The 25,968-nt window shown below is 37.7% G+C and overlaps 1 protein-coding gene across 7 annotated transcripts in view; it reads right to left on the reverse strand.

The window, feature by feature from the left end:
* Positions 1-25,968, reverse strand: part of LOC110830146 (somatostatin receptor type 2) — a 169,745-nt gene that overhangs the window by 4,408 nt on the left and 139,369 nt on the right. For 5 of the 7 annotated variants that reach the window (XM_087352974.1, XM_087352972.1, XM_087352973.1 and 2 more), the window contains 3 exons: positions 3,159-4,292; positions 2,014-2,352; positions 536-886 (listed from right to left, as the gene is read on the reverse strand). In XM_087352974.1, coding sequence (XP_087209100.1) covers positions 536-886; positions 2,014-2,352; positions 3,159-3,383 — 915 coding nt within the window. In that variant the 5' untranslated portion in view covers positions 3,384-4,292. Of the gene's footprint in view, positions 1-535; positions 887-2,013; positions 2,353-3,158; positions 4,293-8,490; positions 8,573-10,199; positions 10,299-25,968 lie in introns of those variants that run through there. The other 2 variants (XM_022064676.2, XM_022064677.2) reach the window with 2 other exon arrangements.

The raw sequence follows: 25,968 nt of genomic DNA on the forward strand, positions 1-25,968 counted from the left end.
ACGTTTCGGACTGGAGATAGGGATCAGCTCTATCTAGTGGGCCCAACTGTGTAGGAACCTGAAGACGGAGATAGAGTCCCATCTCCGAAACGTCGTTTTTACGTTTTATATTTTATTTACTAGACGATGGATAATAGATAGGGATTAGCTCTATCTAGTGGGCCCAACTGTGTAGGAACCTGAAGACGGAGATAGAGTCCCATCTCCGAAACGTCGTTTTACGTTTTATATTTACTAGACGATGGATAATAGATAGGGATTAGCTCTATCTAGTGGGCCCAACTGAGTAGGAACCTGAAGACGGAGATAGAGTCCCATCTCCGAAACGTCGTTTTTACGTTTTATATTTTATTTACTAGACGATGGATAATAGATAGGGATTAGCTCTATCTAGTGGGCCCAACTGTGTAGGAACCTGAAGACGGAGATAGAGTCCCATCTCCGAAACGTCGTTTTTACGTTTTATATTTACTAGACGATGGATAATATCCAAGAAAATTGTTATTCAATATATTTTATTGTTTATTCCACGCACCTGAGTGATCCAGTAGGGAAGCCAGCAGAGGACATAGACGGCTATGACAGTGAGTACCAATTTGGTGACCTTCCTATGAGACTTTTTCTTCTCTTTCGACTTGTTCTTTGGACCAACAGTTTTCAGCTTGCGTATGACGAGGAAGTAGAAGACGAAGATGAGCAAAAGGGGGATAGCGAACCCCAGGATGAAGGAGTAGAGTGTGAAGGCGGTCTGGCCGCTGATATGTTCGCTCTCTGGCCACAAGATGTTGCACGACGTATCTGTCTGTTCCCGGTCCACGGTACTTGCGTACATGAAGATTGGTACCATCAGCAGAGCACTGGCTGTCCAGGCCGTGAGGCTCACCACCTGCGGGGTAGAACGCAAAAGACAAAAGGTACGCTGTCCATAATATTTAATTAGGCCCTAAGACCTTGGGGGAATGGCGGTGAGACTCCATTCATTCTTGACCTTGCCTTTAGATGAAGGTGACTGGTGAATTTCGTGTCCATATATTTTACATCAATAGAAACAGCCCCTGGTTTTAATTGCATTGGATGCTGAGTGACCCCTCTGATCGCCTGTACTCAGGGGCGAAGTGAGAGCTATTGGCCCCACCTACCCCGAAAAGAAACATGCACTAGAACGAGTAAAATTCAGAGAAGGAAGTGAAGACATAAAATAAAACAGATTAAAATAAGGGAAGAAAATGTTAAGTATGAGGGAGGCACAAACACAGACATCGAGATATTTAGAGACACACGTGACATGTTACGAAGACATCGTCCACTATTAGTACAAGTCGATTTAAAACATTTACTCTCTAATGCTTTAGAGCCCTAAAACACACAATGCAAATGACAAATATTTTAATAATTGCGTTACTGTCCGTGTTATTTTATGAATTAGGTGTAGAGTCCCGCCAGGATTTTTTAACATAAAAAGGGATTCTGCCATCCAAAACGCTCGAGAAATTCCGATACTTTACACAGATTATTTGATCTGTTACGAAGTCAAAGAACGTTCAAGTCTCTCAAAGTTAACACGACTGCTATCATAAAAACTGAGGGCACAGAATTCTGAAACCTCTGAAATTCTAAGATGAGTAGCTTAATAATTTGTTTCATTCATCACATATTATTAGAGGCTATTAATTCAAGATTAATACAATGGACAGAGAATGTAGCGCACAATATCATGGTTGGAAACCCTGTAGGAAAGAGAACAGGCGTAGATGGGAGGATAATATTAAAATGAATCTCACGAGAACAGGGTTTAGGTGTGCGTACTTACCTGGATCAATATGGGGATAGGTGGCTGGTTGTTATGAACACGGTAATGAACTTTAGGGTTTCATAAAGGAGGGTAATTTCTTGACTAGCTGAACGTAATATTAATTTATGAAGAAGGATTGTGCTCAAAGGAGTTAGGTGTTATTTCATGCGGTAATTGTATATATGACAAAATTCTGTAAGCGATTGCGAGCCGTAATTCACCTTGCTGATGAGGGGAGTCCGAATTTTGGGGGACGAGATGGGATGACACACGGCGATGTAGCGATCCGCGCTCATGATGGTCAGAAATATGGAGCTGGTGAACTGGTTGATGCTTGTAGTTGTCATGTACGCCTTGCACATAATCTTTCCGAAGGGCCACGACTGGCGACTCATCGTGGTCAGTAGGAAGGGTATGCCGATGAGGAAACATTCATCGGCTACAGCCAGGTTCACGATGTACATGTTCGTGACGGTCTGCATCTTGGAGAAGCGAACGACCACGTAGATGACGAGAGTGTTGCCTAGCAGCCCCACCAGGCACACTACACTGTACAGCACCTGCGTACGAGTTCCATGAAACACTCAGATAACCTGCTATTTAGTAGGAAACACACAATCAATTTTATAAAACATTCTGTGGTGGTAACCTCGTCTCTGAAACACTAGTAAACTTATATTAGACTACACGATGCTACAACCCAGAAGTCAGCCATCTTCAATCTCACCCCCATGAAAACATCAAATACTATTAATTAAAACCTGTTTTATTTGCTGATAAACAGACATGTTTCGATACTTGTCATGATCAGGCAAATCGCATAACGTATCAACACTGATTAAAAACTAAAAGTTTAATTAACTTACGTGTCCATTTCAATGTAATATGTTTTTAAAATGAAGGCCATTTTTTGCTCATTATTTAGTTACAAAACAGTGGAATTTAAATTACGTGTTTAAAATGAATTAAAAGTGACAAATACGCACAAACGTACGCTTTCCTGACTGTCTGATGTTCTGACGTACGAAGCAAAGACATCTCTTGAGCCGAACCCAAACAACTGAAACCTAATTTGTTTACGTGAATTTAACATAAATCATAAGAAACTTATACCACATTCCCACTGAGCGTCTTAAGTAGTGGCAAAACTCTAAACTTGTATTTGGGAGGTTTCTCCTTCGAATTTAATCCAGTTTTCAGCCCACGGTCGCCCATTTCCAAATTTGTAAACTCAAATCATTCATTATAGGTATAATAATAATTCCATATCAATTATCCTTATATTATATCTGTAGTCGAAACAGCGTTGTTAAAATACCAAATAACCAATCAAAGTGGTGTCTTTCGGATTGGGCACATCGTGTACCTGCGTGATGATGATGATTAAAATTGGCTTCTCTGCGTCGCAGTGGGGCATGTAAGTGTTGTTGCCACCGCTAGAGTTCACTGTCGTCCAGTTCCACATTTCCGTCATCCACGCGGAAGATTCCTCCTCCGAGTCCACTGCGGTACTGGGGCTGTTAAATGTCACATTTTCGGCTGAAACAGCCATATCGTCGGTGGAGTACCAAGATGTACTCAATGTCTCCATGTGAACAACAACTGGATCCTCAATGAAGTGACATAATTGTTAAATAATCTTACAACGCTGTCAAAAAATTAGAACGGGACAACTAACCTCAGTTGCTGATATAAACAATCAAGACAATTCTAATTATGTTTGTTTTCGATTAAGGTACTTCAAATAAAACTTATGTTTCCTGTCGAGGAATCCATTCGAAGCGACGTTCAGCGAACACATTGTCTCAATACTATTTCTGGTGAATCATCCCGTTACAAGCATACGGGGACTGCCGCAAAGTCTTTGCAGACAAGATCCAAAGTTACGCGATTTGATTCTCCTTTGTTGCCAAATTCACCGACTTGACAAATGAGAATTAGCCTTTTTCAAAAACCACAATAACACCGAAAATCTTCCAACTCAATTACTTTTTCTACAATCAACACGCAGGTAAGTTTCAAAAGCTATTTTACAGTATTTTATGTATATTTTTATTTTGCTGTTATTCGGGGTTAATTTTAACAACCTGTATTAAATATTTTTATATAAAATATTTATTTTTGTTTTTACAACTGCGTAATCTACTTGTATATTCAAATTTCGCGGTAGCAAAAGACAGAAAGAAGTTTCCTTGTTCAGTGTAATGTCTGTGATATGAGATATTCAACTGTTTTGATAAACTGTATCTAGGAGATTCTCAGCTCCAAATTGGTCAACGTTTGTTACAAAATGGTTTAATATTTTGCTAAGAAAGCGTGGTATATCTTGCGAATTGTTTGCATCATGGAAACAGATGCGTGCGACAGAAGGCAGGTACTACGCTATGCCAATTCTTCGTATCAGATTCCACGACAATTTAATAGCTCGTCGGCGTCTATATACTTTACAAATTGTCTCTTGAGTCAAACGCTGCAAATTCTTCTCTGTATCCCGAATTTCCTGCGAAAAAAACAGAAAAACAAAACATTTTAATACACGGGACTACATTGATCACAAAGGACGACGAGCTGTGTTTACTGTGTAGAGCCCGTTAATTAATTCCAACACTTTTTATGGGCACTTGAACCGGAAGTGAACCTATATATAGAAGCGAGTGATTTCCGTGTAATGCCGCACTCCTCGTTGACCTACATATTAATTTATTACAAATTCATTACTTCGAAGCTAATAACATTACAAATACCACACCCCAAAAGATAAAGATCGATTTATTCATGTGTCTGGTTAAACACGTTAATCGGAAACATTTTAAAGTAAAATTTATAAATAGTGATGATTTTACGTAAACCCAATTAATTTTAAGAAACATAATTTTTAAACAAATCGGATAAACATAAAATTTTGGCTCAAAAACCTAAAGGAAAGAGACCATTCGGAAGACCTGTCCGTAGATGGAAGGGTAATATTAAAATCGATTTTAGGAAAACAGGATTTGGAAATGAACATGGTAACGGACCTTTAAGTTATATGACGGTCGGAAAATTTGACTAGCTGAGACACTGTCAGGTTCGCAAGACTAAATATGGGCTTCAAGCAGACCAGGGATTACATCTGATAAATTAGCAGAAACACTACATTTGTCAGAAAGCTATTAACATGGCCATCAGCTCACCCAAACAATTTCACTTAATTATTTCCTCGTTTTATACGCGTAACGCAGAGAAGGTACCCAAACACTGGTGCGCCTTCAGTTCAGTGTCTAGACTACTTGCACAACAAACTTGGTGGAGAAATTGCCGCTCTAGCACGGCGCACTGCAGATTCGAATGTCGTCACTTCTTGAAGCAGGAATAAATGTGTTTTTTGAACCTCTGTTACTCGCTTCGCACGAATTAGCTCAGGTTACCTCCAGGCATGCAACACGTAAAGACATTTAACAAACCTTCTCTATGAACTAAACTGAAATTAATGTTTTTGGTAACTTTGATTTTTTTTCCGTATAAATCAAGAACTCGATGTCACTATAAAAAAGCATGTGTGGAATTAATGAGACGTGGATTCAGTTTATAGACGACGTTTATGTTCACTCTTAATGTCGATAACATTCAGGACGTTTATTAAAGCACATGAGTCCCGTCTCCATCCGTGAAATTACACTATTTCGCAATAACACGCGATATTGTATTTGATGCGCTACCAGACTGTTATTTTTAGTACTGTCATGGGTTGGTCATCTACTTTCCGGGCAGAAACAAACCAAATTTGCACATTCCGTTTATCAGACATCTCACGTTGGTTAGTATGTTTACATTTGAATCACCTGTACTTATAATTTCGCTGTAATCGAATAACAGCTACGTTTACTCCGAGACCAACCAAGTTCCATGGGTCATATATGAAGCCCCTAACTTCAGAAACAACGATGCCACCATCATGGGCCGGGCTGGACCTGGCAGCGAAGACTTTTGCCAGGATTCGAACCTCGGTCGTCCAGCCCGTTTCTAATATAGAGATATCTAAGCTGCTTCTTGTATAATTAATTTCATACACACATCTCAGGTTGGGGACCAGTGGAGGGCTCTTTTGAACACGGTAATGAAATTTTGGGTTCCATAAAATGTTGTGAATTTCTTGAGTGGCTGGGCAACTGTTGGTTTCTCAGTATGGACTCCGTTTCATGGAGTACACACAGCTTAGAATTTTTACAAAATATGTCACTGAAACTAAAAATAACAAAAAAAAAAAAACAAACAATTTTATGCTTTTAAAAAAATATTTTGAAAATATAGTTACATAACCGTAATTAAAAAACCGAAAAACTTGTTAACTCTTCGAGGGTTGAATAATATGAAGTTCTTTGATATGTCAGGTTCCTTTAGGCTTCAGATATGAGATTCTGTCGATCGTAAACATGTAATATCTTGCACGAAATGATACCGCTGTGTTATGTAATGCCTTGAGATGCTGGCAGGAGGCATTTACATTTAAAGAGCCACGTAATACGTCGTCAAAGAGTTTGTCTGTCGCAAGCGAGGAGCTGTTCGTGTGTCTACGAGGAACGCGGCTATACAGGCAAAGGAATGTCTTAAATCGGAAAGCATTACGACGGAAATGAGATCATAAACACGCAAGAGAATCTGACAGGCAATATCGAGCTCATCAAAAGTCTCTCCCGTCTTATAGACGTGTCTCAACGCTTTCTCAACCTGTGGGCCGCGACAACATGATTGTAAATTTTAGGTTGTGACGGCGGTAAAAATGTCGATGCTGGTCTGTTGTGTTGCAAAACTGCGTAAACTCACGGGGGGTTAGCACTAAAGATGGAAGCAGTATGCCCCTTAGAAACACTTTATATTAAAAAAACACTTTTAAAAGTTTGTCACCCTTTAAATATCTATTCCATAATATTTTGGTCCATTGAAGTTTAGCTGTAAAAGTTTGTTATATGGAAACTCTTTTTCGGTGCATTGTAGAGAATATTTAGAGCCTTGTTTATAACTTTCTCGACGCCTGACCTCGCAAATCACGAGGTAATGAATTATATAATAATGCCGAATGTCGAATGCAGTGCTTACATATTGGTAATGCGTAGCCTGTTTCCATGGCGACTTATTTGTTTGATCAGGTGAGGTTATATTTACACGATTCATAAATTGCTTGTTCATTTTAGAGACTCATATCATCCCTCTAAACTTGCAGAAGAATTAAAACCTAGCAGATTGGTGAATCTGCAAAGCTTTATACTTGGATTATAAAGGTAGTTGGTTCGACCTTTCATAATTAAGAGCCAATGTAGGGTTAGCATCTTAAAATAACAACGCTTCCTTCTAAAAATCTGTATTTGCTAACCTTTCATGAAGATCTTATCACATCAATTAACAATATAAAACTTCGACAGTTGAGGAACCGTTGTTGAATGACGTCTATCGAAAATTTTAATGTAGATTTTTAGTATCAAAGCTAACCTAAATTTGTTTAGTAATATCAAAAATAAAAATGTAGGACGGATATGACATCACCATTATACACTTATTTTATTTTATTTTGAAAAAAAACATATACTTTTTTACTTAGACAAGCCCGTACTAACCAAGTGATAATGGAGAATTTATCGGAAAGATTTCACGAGATTCTCATTTGAATTTAAAGGTTTAGAGCCACCTAAGTCTCAGGATTTGAACAGAGAAAAAGAATGAAACAATAAACCTTTTGAATTACGCTATAAAATCTTTTCAAAAGCCAGATAAATTGAAAACTACTGTGCAAACAGAATAGGGTTAGTATTTTCATCTATACTGTGCGTGGGAGATCGGAGTCTTGCTACGTTTATAGCTAATTTATTATTCTCCACAAGTTAGCCTTTCTTTACGTTTTATTTATAATTCCATTTGACAGTTCCAGAGGGTCCACAAATATAACTATTAGAAAGCTCAAGCTGTCGAAAAGATAGACCAGGCTTTTATCGTAAATTAGTTATATAAGTTGAAGTGTTACTCAAGGCTATAGCAGCCACCGCCATTTGGTTAACACGTCAACTGCTCAGTAGAGATAAGTTATGCTAGTAATCTGAGACGTTAAACAATCAGAACCGTGCTACGAACGATATATGTCTTAATAATATCGACATTTTCTTTCGTATATTTTCACATTTTAAACTGACTCCTGCTTTCCTCACGAAAATTTTGTATTCACTTATAATTTTCCCAACATAGTTATTTGGTCGTCTAGACAACCCTGTTTATTTTTAATTACAGAGTCTTGTAATACACTGATCGCTCTTGGATACAAAGTACAAAAAACTACAAATTTTACTTAAAATTTAAAAAAAACATTTATTTTCAATCACATTATGACCACTAAAAATCGGCAAATACAGGACGATCTTAAAACGAGACCCCAGGATTATAAATAGTACGAAACAGTAATATACGACGTTATTAAAATTGCTGACAATGGGTTCCAGTTTAAAAAAAAATTACTCTGCCCGTGACCGGAAACAAATCTTTATAACACCCTGTGGCTTGAAGCCACAGTACCTGACTCATGACGTAACATTTTATCTGGCTTCGAATCCAGACAAACAATGCTGGATTTATTGTTTATGCGAGTAAAGCGATGATGTAAAACAGGACTTACACTTTACAGCAAAGATTTGCGAAAACTGTGTATTTATAAACACAAAAGGTTAGATATTTACCTGTGAGCGCACAAATTAAAATGTTGTTAGTTGCCTCTAAGGTGAAATCTTCAGAACGAAAAATTGTAACACCTACTCTGCAAGTAAAATTGACATTTATACAGCATAAATCATTTCTAAAGGAAATATATGACCAATTAATGTTCAACTATAACTATGGTAACTATATGTACCACCTGCTACAACGTTAAAGATAACTCTTAAATTTTTCCTGTTGAGTGAATTTCAGTTTCGCTATGATTCTCAGTATAAACAGCTATCATTCCTTTAAGCATCATTACCAGCACTAATGGTTAAGGACTGGGTTTTCTTTTAGGTAAGGCCGAAATTTTTTAACATGATTTACAAAAGGTCCGTGTTTCAAATGGTTAAATACCGACATCTTTATGTCTACGAAATGCAAACGTAGTATCAACACTAATAAGCCAAAAAATGAGAAGCGGGAAATACTTTTTAACGTTACAGCAGGTGGTATATATATATATATACTACCCACTGTGCTTTAAAGCAATAAAGTGAGATTTTACGAGGAAAAGTTTCATCCATCCAAGTTATTTCCAGCAAGGTACATTTTTTTTTACAGACGCCAATGATTATGGAGTTTATGGAGAATTTTATTGGGGAATATACATCTTCGGCATTAGCAAATAAGCATACGATGCATGGATGGGGCAGATATAAGCTATCAAAGAATTGAGGCGAAGTGTTACGATTAAAGTTTTCTGACAACGGAGTGACACGGTGTATAAAACTATTCATTTATCTATCGCACGAATGTGTTTTATTTAAAATTACGACGTTTCGGACCTGTGACCAAACAGAGTAGGGTTCTGTAGTCCTACAAGTCAGATACATGAAGACGGAAGTATAATTAACTTCCGAAACATAGAGGTTTTAAACAAAACACATTTAAACTGTGGATAAAATCCATCAGAATAATCAGACATGACTGGAGAGAACTAATCGAAGGTAATAAAGTCGTTATTGTTTGAATTGAATTAAATCTGAAAGATAAAGATTGTCATGTGCTTAAGATAATTCGACTCAAAGGGCTAGACGGGGTAATTACCGAAAGGAATAAAAATTTCTCTCTTCTGTACTACGTGTCTCTGAGCTCTTCCTGGCTTCCGATTTTGCAGAAACGGAGAGTGTTCAAGAAGGCAAAGGACGCGGAACGTGAAGCTGATTATTCAAGCGTAAACCTACAAAATAAATTTTATTTTTACCAAAGTTCTTATCTTTAGATTGTCTGATTCTGATAAAATTAGAAACAGTTAAAATATACTTATCGCAAATCAAAAGTTGCCAACTAATTTACGTAAGTCACACTAGGGTATCAGAGTTGCCAACAGACGGAGATGAATATTTCACCACCATCACCTCCAGCTCTCAAACCACCTTATTAATTACTTGTCTGATTCTGAAGATATTCATTATAACTACCATAAAAACTCAAAAAAGTTCCCAGAAATATTATATTATGAGGCTAATGATCTGTGAATCTCAACAGACTAATATTAAGGTTCAACTATTAAACCCTTCAGTTTCTAACTAAACCGTCTGAATTTGTTATAACAAACAAAAACATGCAACGGAATCTGTCAGTACGACAATATCTGAGCCACGGTGATATGTCAGTTGGCCAATCAGGCGACGATAAATATGCTGTCAACTGTCACAACCTTGCACTGAGTTAAGTCACGACTGACCTACGTCCAGTTCCTCTGCTACCTGGGGATGCTGTGCGTCTCGAGCAGCAGAACTACAGACACGCACCTGACATACACCAGCACACACAGAAAACTGCCACTTCGCGTCGGTACGGTGTTTAACCCGCTACATTGGCGCATGCGTCAATGAACATCCCACACGCAGAACTCCTGAGCACTTATTTCTCATTCGAAAATCCTTACGCACGTGGCCAGAGACGAATTTCGGCGTAAAAAACAGGCCAGGCAGACGAAGGCAGAATACGAAATTGTAGCTCTGACAGCGCATCGCGAATTCTGGACGTCACCACATCAGATGATATGAATCTGGTGTGTTTTATAGCCTATCTGTACCCGACGGTGATTACCAAACTCCACAAAACATAGCCATTCTTAAGAAGCTAATAGTACTCTTAGGTAATCAATAAATTCTCCTACCGATTTTATGGAACGCGAAGATTAATTACCATGGTCATAAAAATCCGCCATCGGTCTCCATTCTGAATCACACGAATCCAATATTTTTCCACAAACATTTACCTAACATCAATTTTAATATTATCCTCTCATCACAGTCAGAACCATAAATCCTATTCACTAATACTGGCACTCACTCACTCAAGCACGGAAATATTCTGTTTATCTTTAAAGCGCACACAAATTCTGGTTACTAACGGGATTTAAACTCCGGATTTAATAACAATAAAAATTCGCTCTGAAACAGCTTACACACGACGCTGACAGGGACTGCAGCCCATCAGATTAGCAACCGAAGAGTCGGAGCTGCGAAATTGAGTCCGGTAATGGCGTATCTCTTCCGTTTGCTTCGTTAAGTGAAACTGATTGTCCCACGCGTCTACGTAAATCGTTCCGGACTTAATTTTTTCACGGTATTGAAGTAGCGAGATACAGGACGATCGAAATACACTGTTTTCTCTGATAAACCGTAACGCAAAGTCACAGAGTAATAACGTTCATCACCTCTTATAAAAGAGGTAACTAAACTAACTAACTAACTAGATGGCTTACCGAACCCGAAGGTTCATCACCGAACTAACCAAAGCCATCCACCGGACCCTGTCCTGGGCCAACAAAATCCAGTCTCCTTCAACTCCTATCTCCCATAGATCCCGCCTGAGATTATCCTCCCATCTACGTCTAGGTCTCCCCAGCGGTCTCTTCCCTTCAGGTTTCCCAACCAGTACCCGGTGCACACCTCTTGTCCCATCCATGCGCGCTACATGCCCAGCCCATCTCATTCTTCTCGACTTAATCACCCTGAAAATACTGAGGGAGCAGTACAGATTTTTAAGCTCGTCATTGTGCAGTTTTCTCGACGCCCCATCGTCTTCCCTCTTAGGCCCAAATATCCTCCTCAACACCCGATTCTCAAACACCTGCAATCTGTGTTCCTGCCTCTGAGTGAGTGACCATGTTTCGCACCCATACAAAACAACAGGATAAAAGAGGTAACAAGATTTTATTGTTTTCATGGAGATGTGCTTGATTCCCATCGAGGGAGGGACTTTGTAGTGCTTAGTGGTGAGTTATGCAGTTTATGCTGAGATCCCAGTAAACACAACATTTTTCATTAAAACAATGAATTCTAAGCAGAAATCAAAAAGCCTTTCTCCCCCGAAGCAAATATTATATCTGACAAGCAATTTCAGTCATTAAGTTATTCAAAAATTCACCACCTTTTAACCACGAAAAACATCAATCACTGATAAGATGGTAAAGTTGCGTCATATTGTGATATAATAAGTATATATTAAATCTTGTCCATCTAATCACAATAAATTCTTATTAAATATTAAAATATTACAATAATTAACATTTGAAATATTTAAAATATTTTAAATGTTAATTATTGTAATCTTTTCAGTTCTGAAACATGTCGTGAAAAATGATGGTCTAATGTAAATCGAATATTCGATAAAGAACATCATTTAATACTTTAAATATTTTAAAATGTTTATTGTAATATTTTAATATTTAATAAGAATTATTGTGATTAGACGGACAAGATTTAATATATAATCAATCATGATATATCCGGTCTCCGAGCCATTTTTTTTTCAACCCAGGAACTATGAAATGTAGAACAATTTTGACAGTCACTCATCAGTGACGTTCGGTTCCTATTTGTTTAACAAGACCGAAGCATCACGCTACGGGATAAATGTTTTTGGAATGTCTTTATCTGTGCTCCCGTCTCGTGATACGAAGTCTGCCCACTGTGCCTGGCTGATGCTTTTACGATCTTTGCCAGTAACGACCAGCCATTAATGACTCCCCAGTCTGAAAACACATCATAAATTAATCAATTTGCTATTAATGCTGTTTCAATACGCATCTACTGACCTCCTGTTAACAGACAATCTTACAGAACAATGGCACCTGAAAAACAAAGCACTTAAGTCTAGCATCCAAGAATAAAAGTATTAGCCCCCACGAATTGAAAAGGCGTTGGACTTAAATCTATTTTGCACTGTAAAGCCGCTTATGGTAGCCTACCAACCGGTCCAGAAACTCAGAAATGGAAAAAGTTGGAAGAAACGTTTTTAAAATTACGAAAATAACATTATCATACAGTCTGCATTGAAATTATATATCACAGAGTAAAAAATATATAAATTCTAATAGTACCTCCCGATAACACCATTTCCCGCTATCCGATTTTCTCCTTACAAATCCTCTTATGACGTAAATGGTTTTAGTAAATAAGGTTCACATGGTGTAGAGTCTACACTGTAGACTATGGTCTCAGTTTTACGAGTGTTTTCATTGGCTGAAATCAAATAAACCAAAGCAAACCGCGGACAGAAGGACTGAAATGTGATTACATGGAAACTAATTCCAGTCTCCACAGCAAAATTTCTGAGGTGGTCAACTCAGCGACTTGTCGTTTGATTCATTTTGTAAAGTATCCAGTTGATGAAATTCCAACATGTGGACCACCCACACTGAATAAATTACCCAGCTTATTAAAGGGAGAGAAATGATCGGAACAGATACGGTTTCCTTCCGGATTCCTACAGGCTCACGTGACTGTAACTAATTCACGAAGATTAAAAGACGTACATTTATGTAATGTTGGAGTGAAATTGAGAAGTTTCATAAATATTCACACGATTTAATAAAAATAAGTTGACAAATTTCAGTTACCATAACAAACCAACACAATTTTTAAAAGAATGCATTTATAGAAAGACACATTATTAGAACTATTCTGGAAAATACTGATTTTAAGTCTACTTTACCAGCAAAGATACCAATTATTTATGGTAACATGTACACGTCTCAGTTTGTCTGACCCCCTTAATAATGTGTTAACTAATGAACAGACTTTAATGAAATTTCGAAATAATATCATTCCATCTAAAATCAAGCTATTTTTTAGTCCTTTAATTTCCTAATCTAATTATACCAACATGGCGGCCCTCGAACAGCTCCAGTCAAGCCAGCAACATTTTGTGTGGTAACAGAACTGTTAACAGCAAAATAGGATGTTGAGATTTGAGGTTCTCAAGGCGGTAAATATGACTATGTTCTTCTTTTGGATTGTGAGACAGTATGGATTCTTCTGAACTGAAGATGGAGACAGCATGGTCCTCCGAAACGCTGATATGTACTTACGAGTCAACATGGTTTCAAAATTCAGGACAACAACACTGTTAACTTTCGAGTTAGTGAAAAAACAAACAAAATGGCGACAGGGCGAAATTTGCATTTATCTTCATGCATGGCGAGATAATGGTCCATAAATTCCGTATGCAGATAGATTATAAACACATTTACAAATTACAAATAGGGGCTGAGCGAGATTTTGTAGTTATGTATAGGAAATTGTACGTGGGCGGAAAATATGTATATAAATGTACAATTCAGCCGTAGAAACACTAATTTATAGTTCCTGGTTTTTGTCATGTAGATATATTCATATGACAGAAACTAGGCAACCTTAACTTCCTCTCTTTTAAATTAGAAAGTGATATGCGACCTTAAGAATAAATGTCCTGGATGACTAAACAATCATCAAATGCATTATTTGTGATTATGAATAATTTACTGACGTCCACGTTTATTTATTATAAACTTAATGAATAGCACGTATATGACACACTAACTATAATTACATTCCTGTGTTGTACTCGGTTAAAAATACATTACATCCAAATACAATAAAAATAAATGTATCAGATTTGTATATTGTGTCATTTCCCAGCTTAACACACGTAGGATATTCGATTTTTGAGAATCTGGATAAAGACTGACTTGATATTTGTATGAAGATTAATGTTAATACAGGTTAATATAGGGTGGAGCTCGTATATCTCCATTCAACCATACGTCTTTATGGAGAAATGCTTCAGAAAATGTATATTTGTGGGTTTCGTGTGATTCTCACTGCAAACAGCGATTACATATTTAAACAGCGTTAACCAGCTGATCATCGTAATGGTGACGTGTCGTGTTTTCTTTGCGGTACGGACTGGATTATTAAATGTTATTAACACACGCTGTGGTCTTCTGTCAGACGAATGAAATCTCACATATTAGCTGATAAACATTTTGACATTCCAGCAAATTACGAGCTCTTCTGTCTCTGGAAGGCATATTAAGCCTGGAATGCGACGTTATTGGCGGCACATAAATTACTGGCGTAATTCTGAATCGCGCACTGTGCATGAGGGCTACTTCAGCAGTTATCGAGACGACCAAAACCACAAATCAAAATGAAAAGCTGATGTCGTTAATTAGACGGAACTATGAACCATCGAGGGGGCGGGGGGGGGGACACGTGACAATCGTTGAAGCGTTCGATACGTACATTTAAATATTTTGTTCCTATCTTAAAAATGCGTCCGCATTACAAACATGAATTGGTTAACACTGTTTAATGAAAGAATCCGTGTTCATTCTGAAAATCATGCAAATAATTATAACAGGTGGTACATATAACTACCATTCGGCTGTAAGGGTGAACAATCGGAAAACTAGGATAAAGGCTGTCTGTCTATGTTTCCTTCATGGTCCACAGCCCCTCGGTGACCGGCTATTCGCCACAGTCCTCTCCCACAAAGGAAAATAACAAGAGAACAGAGCATCGCGTTTATTCCTGAAGTTGCGATAGTAAGAAAGGTTGGCCGCTCGGAACAAATATAGGGGACAAAGGAGTATCATCGACCGCGTGGACCGGAAGTTACTTTCCGACAGAATAACGTGGTTTAGATTTATTATCCGTTTGTGTAAATTAGAAAGTCCTGGCTGAACCCAGCGCGACCCGGTTTCAGGAGACAAAATATCTGGAATTTATTGTTCGACTCGTGACGTAATTTAGCCTGGACTCTCCTTTAACCAAATACATGTTGATTACTCAAATACAACCGAAACTTGGCCTTACCATTATTTACATATATTTGAACAAATATATTCAATATGTGTGGATACATGTCCCTGACAGTAAAGCACCTCTCTATCTGTCACAGAATAAATTCTGTCCAGAATAGATTTTCTTCCTCATTTAAAAACATTGGACATTAAATTTTAGGAAATCACAAATCCGTCTGTTTAGAAAAGGCCATTGGAAAAGTCTAATGAGACCAAGAGAGATTCTAACAGGATGGAATAAGTCAGCTTCTCGACTGTAATGATGATGTTAAATTATAGAACGACGACATAAATATACCTTCTACTAATATAATAGCCAATATCCGTCAGTCCGACGAATAAAATACTTAAATTAATTTCTGACAGTACCGACTCCGGTAGAAAGAAATGAGAACGAGTCTATGTGGCACCTATGGTGGTGTATGGCGGAGTCTGAATTTGACGTGAGTCTGGAGTCTGACGTTCGGTTTTCCGTCTGACAAGAATCTGGCTTTAGTTGCCATGGAGATGTTTCATATTTATTTTACGTCACAAAGAAACTGTATAATCTTGTACTTTCAATGTTTTACGTAAAGATAATGCTCTTATAAAGAAAATTACTGATTAAAAACAATTTTTATCCCCGTCAACTTTGACGCTATTTAATAAAGCAATAGAAATGAGCTTTATGTGATGCTATTAAGAAGGCTTGTTGATGACAGTGAAATGGCTGGATTTTGTCGACACGGTTATGGGTGTTTAATTAAACATGGCTCAGTTACCGATCTGCTGATCAACTACCAGTTTTTCTAAGAAGGCTTTAGCATGTAGTTATTTATGAATATCTATGATTTAGAATGTGCAGTTTAAAATAATTCTGGGCGGAATCTAACGAAGCGCACCATTTTAATATGTGTTGACCTGTGTCTACTAATGTCGTTAATTCCGTAATAATGATGGCTTCGCTTTTAACACCATTACATGCGTCCCAGAGCAAAACCAATTTACGACTTTAATAACTCTATGATCCATGCAAATGCACACAGCTGAAAACAATCTGGGTCGCATTTATGCGACGAAATTGAATGTCGTTTCTACTACAAGTAAAAGTTACAAATCTTATCAGAAATTTATCAGAAAGCGTAATTAATAACATAATTTAAACACGTGTTTATAACTTTATCTGATCCTTTAAAACACAGCGGTAATTATATCTACCACTTCGGTTAAACGAGACTGAATATGTTAATGAATGTTGGCCATTTCTATTGTATATGGTTCATAAGTATCAAGATCACGAACCCGTCTGTGTGTTTATCAGCAGTATTTTCGCCCGGGAGGGCCATAAGGTCAAATGATGCGCAGTGGAGCCCTGGTCTTTTGCCAGAAAACACTTAAAGTAAACATATGATGTGATTACGTAGACGCAGAACTTGGCAAATGTGACCGACCTGGGTTTCCAGACTAATATCACAGTTATGGTTCTGGATAATTATTCCAAATCACTGGGGAATCAAGCAGTCTCCTGGAACGATCAGTACCGTAATATTCTTTTAATAACATCGCTCAATATTTTTTAGCAGGAAATGTAGGTTGCTTGGACGCTCATATAAACTGTAATGACAATTGTGTTGATATACCGCCATATTATTTTATGGTGGCCAGAGTTCTGCGCAAGAAGGACGGAAGATAAAAAGTAGTAAGATAATGAGTTTAGATATCACCAGATGAATAAAAGGCGAAACAGTGTAGCTGCTCGAATTGATCTATCAGAAATCTTCAGCTGAGGTTTATTGAAGTATGACTCAGGATTCTTACTACTGCATCAGTAGACTTCTAAAAATTGCATCGAGTCTGGCTTTGCGTAGTTTTATAGGCGACGAATTAACACTCTGAAGACAAGATTGCGAGGGAATAGAAAGTTAAGATGGGGGAATAGTGAGACAGACTACATTTCAGAGGTTCTCAAGCAGTGCTCGCTCGTCCGAGATCGACAAAATAACATTAAATATCCGGTTATTACCTCAAAGAAAACACACAACTTCTTCATTAAAAGACTGCTTAATGCAATTAGTGCAAATACTAGATGTTTATTTTGGTAATAGTAAGATAAAAATACACTTTGCGGATAAAACTGAGAGTTGTCGATTATTAAAACACGTTGTATGTATAATTACCAATAGTATTCAAAAGGTTCAAGACTGATAACCTCAGTTTGCTGAATTTTACAGACTATTTGTGTCGTAAGTAGCTTCCAGGAACCTGAGAAAGTATGCAAGACGGACTCGTAATTTTTCCAGCACAGACACCCTATACTAATCTATTTAACGCTCGTAATACTTCAGAGCCTCTAATTACGTCCATAATGCACGCATGTAAAATACAGGACAGAAGTTTTAAAGCGGAGCGCGAAAAGTTTTACGTCCATTAGTTTGTGAACCAACGTAGAACCAAACGTACGGACGTGTTTGAAAACAAGTGAGCGAAGCAGAAACTCTGATACAGAGTTAAACAGAATCTCGCACCCTACAATGTGATCATTCAGCCCTTAAACCGTGTGGTACAGTAGCAACTCTCTAGCATTGTATTCTGGAGTTGCTCGCTTCGAGACTTGATTGGATTACCGTACAATCTGGCAGGGGATTGTCATAACTACACTCAACATTTCCAAGCGAATGCCTGGCTATCAAATTTTAACCGGAACACGACAAACCTTTCTTAAACCATTATCTGCACTTCATTCATGATATCATTTACATAATCTGCAGTTCATAAAGAATCTTTAAACTTAATTATCAATAAGCTAATGAATCTTTACAAAACTCAATAAAAGTCGAAAGTTTATTACTTTTCCTAGCATTAATATTAACACAGATATTAATATGTTCTGTTGATTTTAAACGCAAAACTTTATTAAACAATAAACTTAATGGAACAGGGTCCTTATTAAGAAGCTGATAGCCGCTCAGCAGGTCAAGATATTTCTTATCTTTTATGAAACATAACAATTCATTATAGTGACAAAGAAAATCCTATCTCGAGAAAATTTCATCCATTCGCACAAATTTAATTTCTTTGTATTATAATTTGAGTTTCGGCCAAACAAGGCTTTCAGAGTTTTTAAAGTTATTCTCTTTCAAAAAATGTTGCTCACTAGTCTTATACGACACTGCTTTGAACTTGGTTTTCAAGTGGGTTCAGAGTGGTCTGATAATTTACTGAAGAGGCTAGACACTAATTTTCCATGATTCAGTGACTGCCCGATGTATTTGTGGTGACATCTATAATGGACCATCTCCAATGAAATAATAAGAAACATAATCAACCCATACGGGTGTAATAGTTTAGTCTGAATTATAAGGAACACCTGCAGCCTTACTACAGAACGAACCTGTACAGCGAATTTAGATTAAATCGTCAATTGCGTAGACTTCCAGCCTCGTCATCAATTTAACTTGGGGAATTTCTCTACATGATTCTCACAACGAGGAACCAACGACCAACTCCTGGCAGGTTGGTAACTAAGACTTCCTTGATTTGCAGTTTCAAGAACTCCCTGACAATGGTTACGTGACGTGGAGTCAGCAAAACCAATCTAATTCACTTGGAATTTGTACGATTAAGTAAAATCTGACGAAGAATTGTTTCTATAAATTTATATGGGCTATATATATGTAAATATAAATAACAGAACACTGTTTGTAATTCACTGCGTGTTTTATGCGCGACTAACAGTGTTCCCAGTAATGACGGAAAATGACAGAATTTTAAGAGTGCTGCTACGACTAGGCTGCTTTTAGAATTATTTACAAGGGGGTTAGTACATATTTTATTTATAATATTTTTTATACCTTATTTTTGGGGACAATTAAATTCGTCTTTCAATCAAGGCATAAGGGATTCTATATGTTTATTTATTCATGATTTATTTAAAAGATGCTATCAGTAGAAATGATAAATAACGAATTGGAAAGGATATGGAAGGAAGCGGTCATCGTCTAATTTAATATATTATCCTGACATTTGACGGGAAGAACTGAGGATAAGCACGGAACACCTCGATCAAGGAAAGGCGGTCTCCGGACACAAGATATGAACTCATGACGTCCAAAATATGAACGAGTGGCAACCACGCATCTGTGACGTTCGATAGTGAGGTATTGAGATACGAAAGACAGAAATTATCCCACACGGAATTTGAATGGGTCTTTTGTTGTCTGGTAGTTACAGTATTTGCGTCTGGAAATATCGCAGCCCGAACTAAATTTTATTGTACGCCTACGCAGACGAGAGAAGTTTCGAAGTGGCCAAGGTCTGAGAAACGTGGGATATGAGCAAATAAGAGTGACATGAAACATCGACCATTGTATCTGGTACTCACAAAATGTTCAACTATTTTCGGGCTCCGAGGTCTTTCGCAGCGTCTGTGTAGACAAGACAAGACAAACATTGTAATGAGGTGAGCATACACGTCCTTACAGAAAAAAATAAAATAAAACCCATCTTTCACCAAGAATACTTTAAGCGGTGTTTGTTAACCAGTGATGCAACTAACAGGTACAACGATGGGGAGTTGGTTAGCCAGATAGTTTAGGCTTACGTTCGCGTCGAGTGCCCGATTGGATGAAGTTGGCAAAGGATTAATTTCATCTGATCGGTTTTTTCAAAGTCTTATCTTGGATACCACGATTAACATGTACGCACTGCCCCCTAGAAAATGATATATATATTCTGTAAATCTAAATTTAAAATTGCTTTTTTATTGAGTGATAAATTCGTATAACTGTAACAACTGACAACAGCTACGTGTTCAGATCTTATCTTCTGGTCCCTTTATCTAATTGGTGGCGTGTTGTACAAGGTTTAATTGAACTGGTTACCATGATATCAGCTGTCCCGAATTTATCGATTATTAAATAATTACTCTAATTCTAGAAGAAACAAACATAATTGGTGTCAAATGTCCTAGAACAGATAAGTTAGTTATGTTACCACACTCAGTCGTTAATGACTTCTGCATACGATATCAGCTGTTTTAAATTTCGTCCCTAATTCGCGTGGGGTAATGTGTAAATTAATTTAGGTTCCGAACCGACATTAGTAACAACATTACCTCATATTATGCCCCATTTACCTCACATAACCCTAATGCTCAGTCTCCTTAAAATAAAACAATGGCTGTGAAATTGCTTTAAATTATCTTAAATTCACTTCACGCAAACAGGAGAAAATTTAAAATTCACTACATTATTTGCGAGGGAACTGAAAAAAATTTACAACCCCCTTAGCAAACACTTTAATTAATTGCACTAAAATTTAAAGTGTCGCCATACAAGAACCTTTTACGTGTACATTGCTGTAGCCCTGAAGATGGAGGAAGTATATTCCTCCGAAACGTTGATGTCTAACTACAGGTGTACAAGGTGTTACTGCCCAGAAGACGAACATTCACGCCCATCTGTGATGTTTTGATGCTCGAAAAAGCTATTTCGATATTCGTGTGTTCCAATACCTTTCGATTGAAGACCAATTCCGCATCGAAGGTAAACCTTGGGGCTTGGCTACTCCCACCTGAAGCCAATATGTGGGCCGGTTCTAGACCAAACAGCTGCAATGCCTTCTTTGCTTTGGGCTGTCTCTTTGAGCACAGAGCTCATGAAATGGGGGCTAATCAGTACGACGTTCTGGGGGCGTTGCAGCGGACCGGATCAGGAATTGCTGTCTGGCGCACTGTGGCTATTCTGACCATGCAGCCTGAATTTAAACAGCGACATTAAAGTGCCAGAAGTTGCGGCCAGTGGCGGATCGTTAATCAAGAAACTGGGAACTTATTAAAGAGAAGCATTTACAAAATAATACTTCCTGATAGCACATTCATGTTTATTCAGCGATGTTTTTGGAACTGCAGATGTTGAATATTGTCGAATTAAGTGAAAATTTATTAAATTATAATAGGTAGTCAGAGATAAATATTTGTTAAATTGATTCACAGTTTATTTAGTTTAGTTATGAGAATTTATTGGGAGGATAATATTAAACTGGGTCTTATGTAAATAAGGTGAAAGCGTGAAGACTGGATTCAACTGGCTCAGGATAAGGACGGGTAGCGGGACCTTGTGAACACGGCAATAAACCTTCGAATTTTATGAAAGGCGATGAATTCTTGACTACCTGTACGAATATCAGCTTCTTAAGGAAGCAACTCAATAGATTTACCGACGTTTTACCAACTACTCGACCGAGATCTTAAATATTAGGTTATATAACGACAATGCTTCAACTGCAGAGGTTATATCTCTATATTGTCAAACTATTTGGAAGTAGATAATGAATTTTGGAATAGGGGTCCGGTAATAGGCAGTGTGTGACTGTCATTGCCTAGACAGACTGAGAAAAATGACTGCGATTCTCAATAAGGTTAGGTGGTAATAGAATCGAAATTTGAACCCGGTTTGTGTGAAAATGGGCAACATGATGGGTAAAATGACGTCGATCAAAAGTGCTGCTGATTGGACAGAATTTCTACTGCCATCAGGAATAACCAGGTTTAGTTAGAATCTCAGGCTAGACGAGGTTTATACTGGTTTTTATGTTTCTGCAGACGTATTCTGGGAACTTTTAAAATATGCCAAAACTACCGCCTTTGAGAATTTTTATTTCGTCACAGTAAAAAAGTTCCATTTGACGTTATAAACTCCCTGGGGTTGAAAAAGCGTAATTAGAAGATTAAAGTGGGCCTATAACACTACTTCCAGGTTCATCCAATCGTCCCACTCGTTCAACGGACGGACAGACAGACGCTGCTGTTTGGTGTAGCGAGGTACAGAGCTACGTCCCAAGCTTACGACCCAGAATCGCATTATCCGACAGACATTACAGAGGTCAAGCAAAATGGCCGGACTGGATTAATCCACTACGGTGTAATGTCCTTTGTGTTTATGGTAATTACCGCCTTCTGCCCTGACGATACTCTCGCCTGGAAATTATGGGTTTACAAGTACAAACAAGCGATGTACAAATTCGTTTATATTTCGAATCCCGCGAAAAAAAATCTGGCCAACAGAAAAATATATACTCTAAAAGTTGCATTAAAATGTTTCGGAACTGTACATAAAGTCAGTGTGACCAATAAAATCATTATTTACTTCTAATGTTTACTGTTACCGAAACTTCTCTCACTGAGTCGGCATTTGGGGAAGGCGAGAGTCCTCTGGTGTCGTAAGTCTGGCGCTACGAGAGTTGGGGCCAAGATCGTGACGTGATTTAATAGCTGCAGAAAACAGCCAAGACGGTACAGAAAGTTACCGGAATAATGCAACACTAAATCCCTCAAGAATTTTTACCGAGTTACAAAAACTCTGCACCAAACTATAAAAGTATTCAGACCGTCTTGGACAAGCTCTGAGAAGATCCATCGGCCACACAATTCACGTATCAGCCCGAGGAACTCAAGATTTCTTCGTAAGTGTCCCACTTAACATGAAACTCGCATCAGCAGCTTGTCCACAATATGAAAACGACACAACGACTCTGATGGCGGTAGCACGAACATAATAATTAAAAAAAGAGACAATTTCCACTAGATTTGTTGTTTTCGTGATAAATGGCGTGTTTAGTTGGCCAATATAAACAAATGCAAGCCGAGACCACAGAAATGGTTCATAATTTTGACGATCGTCAGGGTTTTTTATATTTACATAAAATACAGCTATCGATTTGTGCGGTTTGATGTTCATTTGTCTGGTTCTCTGACCGTAGGTTCGAGAGGGCGTCGTTAAAGCTGAGTGCTCATATATTTATCTTAACCATTATTTAAACGATAAACGATACATAACCGATCGGGTGGACGTGTTTATACGTTCACACATAAACCACTCTGTTACGGATCTGAGATCAGACGCGTGGAACATGGCTGGACATGTTCCAAGTTACTGAAAGTTTCGAGTATAAATCGAATTTTCTTGAAGTTATAATGACAAGGAGGGTAACAAAAAATGGAAGAGAAAAAAATCCAGATTCCTTGTGTCAAAACTGCCAACTGAAGTAATCGACGGTAATGGCCAAGTTGAATATCTCGACTAAAAAGAAGATGCTCCATATAAAGGGAAGTGATGGATGATCCCGCTTTCCACCGTCTTAAAACACCATTCATAAAGTAAATCAATTTGTGCAGACGCCGTTTAAAATTTTAATGCACTTTAGAGATAATCCTAAACCGACGTGGGCGTGTTTCAGCACTGGTCAATGACGTAACAACGAATATCGAAATTGCGGTTCCCGATAACACCCTAGAGACACATCTTAAAAGACGTTATCTGTTCAGGCACGTCTTAATTATCAAAGCACAGTGGTAATTATACGTACCACATTTTTAACTTTATACAATTCTGCATTTTTTATTTGTGAATTTCGTATGATTCTCACAATAAACATCGATTATTTCCTTAAACAGCGTTAACCAGTTGATCTTCGTAATGGTGAAGAGTAGTGTTTACTTCGCGGTACGGACTGAATTCTTAAATATTAATAAGACGAGCTCCCCCCCCCCCCCCTGAAGTCGAAGTGTCTCTCACTTCTCCCCCCACCAATTTACTCTCTCTCTCTCTCTCTCTCTCTCTCTCTCTATCTGAATTTCAAAGGGTTAATACAGATTTTGATAACTTGGAAGAAGTCATATTTCATTTGTACCATGCATCAATTTCTCTTCTGCTAATTTCTGTTGACTTATGGACTTGTAGGTAAATACCAGCGTATTGGTGAAGGTTAGTTCCTCCGAAACGTCAGTGTCTACTTGAAAGTACACACGACATTACACCACATAAGACCAACACTGTCATCTTAAACTCCGTGAGAACCTCAAATACAATTTTTACATTTCTCTAAGAAGCGAAAATAAAAACATGTCATTTAAGTCTTTTTGAAAATTGCCTGCAAATTACCCTATCCGGTCTGTAGCCGAATTACTTACCTTATTCCATTTTAATTTCTTGAAGCACTCTTGTTTACTTACCGCTAAGTACCAACCTACTAATTACTTTACTGATGCCTTAAAATGGATATCAATGGGGATTGATGTAGATAATTTTTATAAGTTTTAATTCTTCGCCCCCTTAAAGTAATTACGGACGTGATTTACAAATCCCAAAGCTTATCAACTCTGCATAAAGTTTCATGTATTATTTTCTACCGTCTTTAAAATATAATGAAGGAACAATGCCGTCACTTACAACGACACTGGTGGTCACGATGTTGCTTTAAAAGAAGACACAGATAATTAAGGCATTAGCAACGCCATGAAGTTCCTGCCTTCACGAACCTTTTATCGATACTCAGTAGCTCTCTTAATTACAGTGTGCTGAGAGGTAGAACTATAGTAAGATTCAAACATGATGGCGGGGAAGTCGCAGCTTACTGCGCACATACAAAGAGTAAAAACTATTATGTTATACGACTGATTCAACTCGAACACACATTAAAATTTTAAGAAACAAGTGAAATCTATTGTGTTGCTTATCATAAACATATGTTAGTATGACACCCACCGTTATAACATGATTTATTATCGTGTTCATATACCATTAATATTTCCCTGCTCAAATTACGTTCCACGACGTGCCTCAACAGGACGATTTGATAACTTAGTCCAATTCTGACACAAAAATAACTGGTTTAGCTCTGACCACGTTATAATTAGTGCTACTGCTCGGTCAATTGAATCCCTCAGTCCCTCCATTGAAATTATAAAATAGTATCTCACCTCAGGCCATTACCACTAACATCCATATATTTTCCAACTATTTATTAATTAATAAATTCATACCTTCGACACTACACACACTCAGCTCCTAAGAGTTTCCTTAAATAAATCACAACCTTCTTTATTTAAAATATATTTAATATAATCTACCCTTTGAAGTTTTTTGAAAAAATCTTTGAATGTATGTCACCACACGTTTCTTATACGTGCTCAATGTAATTATTCTGCAATTTAAGAAGCTCCACATTTAATATTATCCATCTTCGTTTACCTTGCAACCAAATATTCTTCTTGCATCTTTGTTCTCTGAAACCCCCAGTTCTTGCTGCACTACTATACACTTTATACATCGCTTTTGTGGCGCCAACACTTTAATCGGTGCTTCGTCTGCTGTAAAGTATAGGCTACCTCTAATGTATTTTACTTTGCAACACATCTGCTGCTCCATTATCATGAAGATGGCTTCTTTTATTCAAGACGTTCTTAAAGACTTTTATTATAAACCCGTCAATCTTCGTTATCCGCTAAACATCAGCGCAAGATTTAATAAGAACACGTATTAGAACCAAATGAATCCATGATGGATGCCGACACTTTGAAAAATAACGCAAACTGTGCCTTTCGCTAGTTGAGGGGGAG

Source organism: Zootermopsis nevadensis, unplaced genomic scaffold (genome assembly GCF_977971745.1).
Source record: "Zootermopsis nevadensis isolate Lab colony 2312 unplaced genomic scaffold, Znev_1.0 Znev_ptg000021l, whole genome shotgun sequence".
NCBI lineage: Eukaryota > Metazoa > Arthropoda > Insecta > Blattodea > Termopsidae > Zootermopsis > Zootermopsis nevadensis.